The sequence below is a fragment of the Nanorana parkeri genome, unplaced genomic scaffold (assembly GCF_000935625.1).
Source record: "Nanorana parkeri isolate BGI_ZX_2015 unplaced genomic scaffold, ASM93562v1 scaffold2876, whole genome shotgun sequence".
Classification (NCBI taxonomy): domain Eukaryota; kingdom Metazoa; phylum Chordata; class Amphibia; order Anura; family Dicroglossidae; genus Nanorana; species Nanorana parkeri.
In genome coordinates, this window is record NW_017309144.1 from 70,796 (window position 1) to 76,782 (window position 5,987).

At 41.7% G+C, this 5,987-nt stretch overlaps 1 protein-coding gene across 1 annotated transcript; it reads right to left on the reverse strand.

Annotated features, from left to right (window-relative positions):
- Positions 1–1,024: 1,024 nt before the first annotated feature.
- Positions 1,025–4,100, reverse strand: LOC108802462 (G-protein-signaling modulator 1-like). Its single transcript, XM_018574317.1, has 3 exons — positions 3,879–4,100; positions 2,022–2,123; positions 1,025–1,064 (listed from the first exon to the last, which is right to left on the reverse strand). Exons 1-3 carry the CDS (start codon positions 4,097–4,099, stop codon positions 1,025–1,027), a joined length of 363 nt encoding a protein of 120 aa, XP_018429819.1. The 5' UTR covers position 4,100.
- Between the last annotated feature and the right edge of the window lie 1,887 nt (positions 4,101–5,987).

Sequence of the window (5,987 nt, forward strand, 5' to 3'; positions counted from 1 at the left end):
TCTGATCCCGCAGGCTGTTACTGCATTACAATGAGGATGTCTCATACGTTAGTAGCTGCATGTCCATACACCTGTGGTCAGACTTCAGTACTCCCCTACTCAGCCAGCAGGTGTAAGCCACATAGCATCCACATATGTATTTATTGATGGATTTAAGTTCCTCACATATCCATGTCTCTATAATCCCTTTTTGTAGTTCTATGTCAGCTCCTCCATGGCACATATCCAAGCACAAGCACAGGACAACTGGGAACCGTGGTACCACATCAGGGTCACCACCCTTAGCACTAATGCATTACCTTCCCGAACGGGACTTCTTCAGAGACCCTTCCACACCTGGTATTCCCACTCAGTCTCTCTTCCAAGTACTAACAGAAGTGACTCTGCTAAGCGTCTGAAATCAGGCAATAATGGTGACATGGCCGAAGGGAACAACCCTTGCTTAAATCAACCCTCTTCAACATGCAATTGGTGAGCTGGCAACCACCTACAGAGAAGGGAGCAAACCCAAACCAAAAACCTACAGAACTGGTAACCCCAGGCGGCGGTCTCCCATCCCCCTACTAACCAGTCCTGACAGTGCTTAGCCTCCAAGATCAAATGAGACCGGGCTCTTCCAAGGTGATGTGGCTGTAGGTGACAACGCTAGCCTCATTTCAATCTCTTTAACTTGACGTTGCCAAGTTGGCAACCACCTGCTAAAAAGGGAGGAAACCAAAAAAAAAAAAATCTTACAGCACCGGGTATTCTGAAGTCTTCCATCCACAAGCTGAACGGCTCCAACACTGCTTAGCTTCCGAGATCAGACAAAATTGAGCACTTTCTGGATCATGTGACTTTTAGGCAACAACCTACACCTCAATCAACCCTCTTCAATCTGTCATTGCCGAGCAGGCACCTTTCTGCCAAAAAGGGAGCACTTGGGTTATACCTGTCCTAACCAGGGCCAAATCCACTTAGCCTCAGAAATTAGGCAAGATCAGGCACTTTCAGGGTTATGTAACCATAGGCAACAGCATGATCCTCAATCAAGCCTCTTCAACTTGTCCATGCTGAGGTGGCACCTGCCGCCCAAAAAGTGAGGAAACCAACATCACCGGATATTCCCAGGCAGTCTCCCCGCCAGATTCTAACCAGCTCTGACTCTGAGATTGGATGCTTTCAGGATGATGTCACCGTAGGTAAAACCCTCTCAGAAATCAAACCCTCTTCAGCTTGTTGTCACCGAGCTGACACTCGCCGGCCAACAAGGGAAACCAATGTGAGAACCCCGGAGTCCCTCCCAGTCCACAAAGGTGACTAGCGGCTGTAATGTCACCAGCACACCACGCAACACCTCCATTGTAATGACAAGAATGCCACTTAGTTACAAGCATATCGGTAGCGGCTGTAAAACACAATACACACACACACACACACAGACACAGACACACATAGACACAGACACACACAGACACAGACACACACAGACACAGACACACATAGACACAGACACACACAGACACACACAGACACACACAGACACAGACACAGACACACATAGACACAGACACACACAGACACACACAGACACAGACACACATAGACACAGACACACATAGACACAGACACACATAGACACAGACACACATAGACACAGACACACATAGACACAGACACAGACACACATAGACACAGACACACACAGACACAGACACACATAGACACAGACACACACAGACACACACAGACACAGACACACACATACAAAGACACACATAGACACAGACACACACAGACACACACACACACACAGACACACACACACACACAGACAAAGACACACATAGACACAGACACACACAGACACAGACACACACAGACACAGACACACATAGACACAGACACACACAGACACAGACACACACAGACACACACACACATAGACACAGACACACACAGACACACACAGACACAGACACACACAGACACACACAGACACAGACACACATAGACACAGACACACACAGACACAGACACACATAGACACAAAGGCGATGGCCTCATCATACTGTCCAAGGACCTTAAGGGTATTGCCCAGGTTCCCGCTGGCTTTGGCTTCTCCAATACGATCGCCGATGGACCTACAGCAACAAGACATGATACGTTACTGCTGAAAAGTGAAAATGTGATATAATACTGCACTCATGGCAATTGTCGTCAATGTACTGTACTCATTGTCAAATAAAATGCAACAATTTAATGGGATTATGCCTATTATTTATAATCCTGCAACAATGTAACAGTGGATTCTATACTATTCCAAAAAACATGCAACAATGAGACTTATCAAGATCATTATTCCTTTATTTGTATATGGTCATAAAATTCTACAGTGAGCTACAAACAGGTACAGTTTACCGTACTGAAATCTATGGTACTTTGGAAGTATACTGTTCACTTGCCCTGTGAATTTCCTACTAAATTATTTCCCATTGAATATGATACCAGATAATCTGCAACATTGTATTCTTCAAAACTGTACATCACTTTGTAAGAAAGCCGGCCTCTGAAATGCATGCTTGTATTTGAGATCAGAACAGTATAAATGTTTCCTTTAGGAGAATTGGGTGCATATGAACAGGTAGGATGATTATATAACTGTTCCATGTCTGATTCCATGCAAGTCATTAAGGGGAATTTATCAAAACTGGAGCAGATAAAATATGGAGCAGTTGCCCTGGGCAACCAATCAGCTTCTCTCTTCAGTTGTTCAGTTAAGCTTTGAAAATGAAAGAGAGAAGCTGATTGGTCACTGTGCACAGCTGCTCCAGATTTTGTCTGCTCCAGTTTTGATAAATTCCCCTCATTATGTCTTATCTGAACTAGCGAGAGCCAGCAAGCCTAAAATAAATATAGGTAAGTTGAATAAATAGCTCTATAATTATGTTGTTGTATCTGAGCTATCCACCTGCAGTTTTGGATGGGCACTTAGATAAATGACTCTATATTTAAGATGTATTCTAGATATAAACCAGTGGTTTTGGATAGACAGTTAGATAAATGGCTCCATATTTAGGCCCGATCTGTGCTATAAACCAGTGAGTGTGAATGGATAGTTTGATAAAATTGTTATATTGTCTGGCTGTGTCTATGCCATAATTCAGTGGTTCCGGAGGGACAGTTGGATAAATTACCCTATAGTTAGGGTGTATCTGTGCTATAAACCAGTGAGTGTGAATGGATAGTTTGATAAGATTGCTCTATTGTCTGGCTGTATCTATGCCACAATTCAGTGGTTCTGGAGGGACAGTTGGATAAATATTTCTATATTTAACCTATATCTGGGCTTTAAACAACTGTCTGAACTGTTAAATTATGGCTCTATATTTATGTTCTATACCAGCCATTCTGGAAGGACAGTTGGATAAATGGCTTTATATTTAGGGCTGTATTGTGATTACAAACCAGCGACTCTGGATAGACAGTTGGACATTGAGACAGAAAACAGTGACAAGAAATACATTGCAGTTTTACACACTATCATGGTGTATTTCTAGGCAAAACATTTAATTTAGTTTTAGGCAAAAGGTAAGGGGACAATTTCCAGTGGGGGCAAATGTTCTGGGGACAACTATGATTGGAGTTCCCTTCACAGAAAGTAAAAGGGATTTTTTTCCAAAAATAACCTGGCAGGGTTATTTTATCTAAAAAACGAAATACATGCACTTTAATTGGTCATCTTTTGGGGCTCTGCATTAAAAGAATGATGAAATCCTTCCAGTTTTAAGAAGACAATGCTGTTCTTCATGGTATTTTAGTGGTTTCTATTCACTCGCCTCCTTGTAATTGGTCATTGTATATTACCGAAACATGTTTAGCCAAAATCATTCCCTCACCTGGCCAGGGTCAAGTCATGTTTATGATACTCAAGAGCTTTAGAGTACTCCTTCAGGTAGAAGTATGCATTCCCCAGCTGACTGTAGATGGCACTAAGTGTCTTTAGATCTTCAGTCCCAACCTGGACAGCTGCTTCAAAGAAAGCGGCTCCAGCTTTGAAATCTCCGGCCTTGCACAAGCGCTCACCCTCTAGTGCTAGCTCCAAGCAGGAGGCCTCCATCCTGGAAAACACAGAGATGGTCTTGTGAGACAATAAGGTAATGACATATCTGAATGAAAGTAAATGAAAAAGAAGTTAAAGGTAGGCGGTATGTTTTGCATTCATCATATTTTTTACATTTTCTTCTATTCGTTATTTCCAGACAAGCCGTTTCCTATTATTCACTTTTAATGTACTTTTAAAAAAAAAATGTTTCATTGGACTGGAGTGTTCTTTCAATTCCATATACTGTGCCCATCTGTCCTTCCTTCGTTCCTTCCTCTGTGTATATCTGTCCCAACCTCATTCGTCCTTGACCTTTCCCATTCCCTCTTAGTCTTTTTTTTCTCCACATTTAAATAGTGAGTTGTAAGCTATTTTAGAAAATGGAAAATTTATGACAGGAAAGCAAATAAAAGAAAATATTTGTGAATACAAAGTCCCTTCACCGTCAGAAATTCACATGTGCCCACATCAGAAAGGTTGAGAGAGGCCATTCAAGACTTTGACCGCAGAGTATACAAGTAACTTTCCAACAAAAAAACCCACTATATCAGAAATAAAACATGGACAAGTAAAAATAAAAACAGTTTCCCTGTTTTGTGTTTTTTTCTTTTAAAGAAAAATTGTTTGTCTGCAAAGCAAATGTTTATTGGCTTTACAAAAATTGAATTTTGCGGAGTTGACAAGTAGTGTGTTATAGTGGAGAAATGTAACTTCTTGTTTAACTTAGGTGTGACAGTCAGTTTAGACTGCCAATTCTGTATACCTCATGTTCTATATCCATCACAGAAAAGGTTTGACTCATGCGTTAGAATCATAAGGGTCCCGACCAGATCTGCACGCATCTCTGCAAACATGGTGCCCTGCATTTGTAAAGCGTTTTTGATGCGCTCCGGTGAGTTTCAGTGTTTTGGGTTTTTTTGGGCTGTCATTATACAGATTATTCTCGGAGGTTACTTTCTGCTTCATTTCGTAGCACTTCCCTTTGTTTGTGTGAGAACCCTGGTGAAAAGACATGTTTTTATTTGTATGCAGGCATGTTCTTTGTGATGGTTATTGCAATCCTGAGATAACGTGCTCGCAGGAGACACTGTTGAGTGGTGCACCCACTCTTGAAGCTAAGAATGTTGGACTTTATACGAGGACTTGCGGGCACATCCAGAAAAGTTTTTTTCATTCACTCGTATGTCTATTCACAGGTAATATGTGTTATTTATCCAAAGCCCCCCCTTTATTTTTATTCATTCTGTTGCATTCTTGTGCGGTCCAGTGAGTTTGAGGCGTTTTTGCGCGTTCCAGTGCAGAGAAAATGTGACATGCAGTTTTTTTTTTCTCTGCACCGGAAGGACTGAACTGGTGTGAACAGGGCCCAAAAATCCCATACAAATACATTAGGATGCATTTTTGGTGCGAGAGAAAAACGTAACGGTCTTGATCTGATCTGCATATGGTGTGAATGGCCTTAAAGTTTAGTCTGGGCAAATATAAATTATCACCATTTAATCCAGAAGTTAATTCCTTAACAAAATATAAACATATTTTAATTGCAAATAATTTACGTTTTCTCATCTGTCCCTATACTATGTGCGTATAATTCCTTGCTTTGCAAGAATATCAGGCTGTATCACATACAGTGCTGTCAATTTAACACTGCAAACCTTGTTGACAAGAGGAGAGAGCAGAGTGATGACCTTATCAATGAGCAGCTGTTTCTCAATTGTCTAACTCATAGGCTGGGGCGAATCAGTGACCAAGCTGTTGGGTTTAAAGGCAGTGTAGAAAGGTGAGGTCGCCAATCTGACAGACACACACAGACACACACAGACACAGACACACACAGACACACACACACACAGACACACACAGACACAGACACACACAGACACACACACACACAGACACAGAC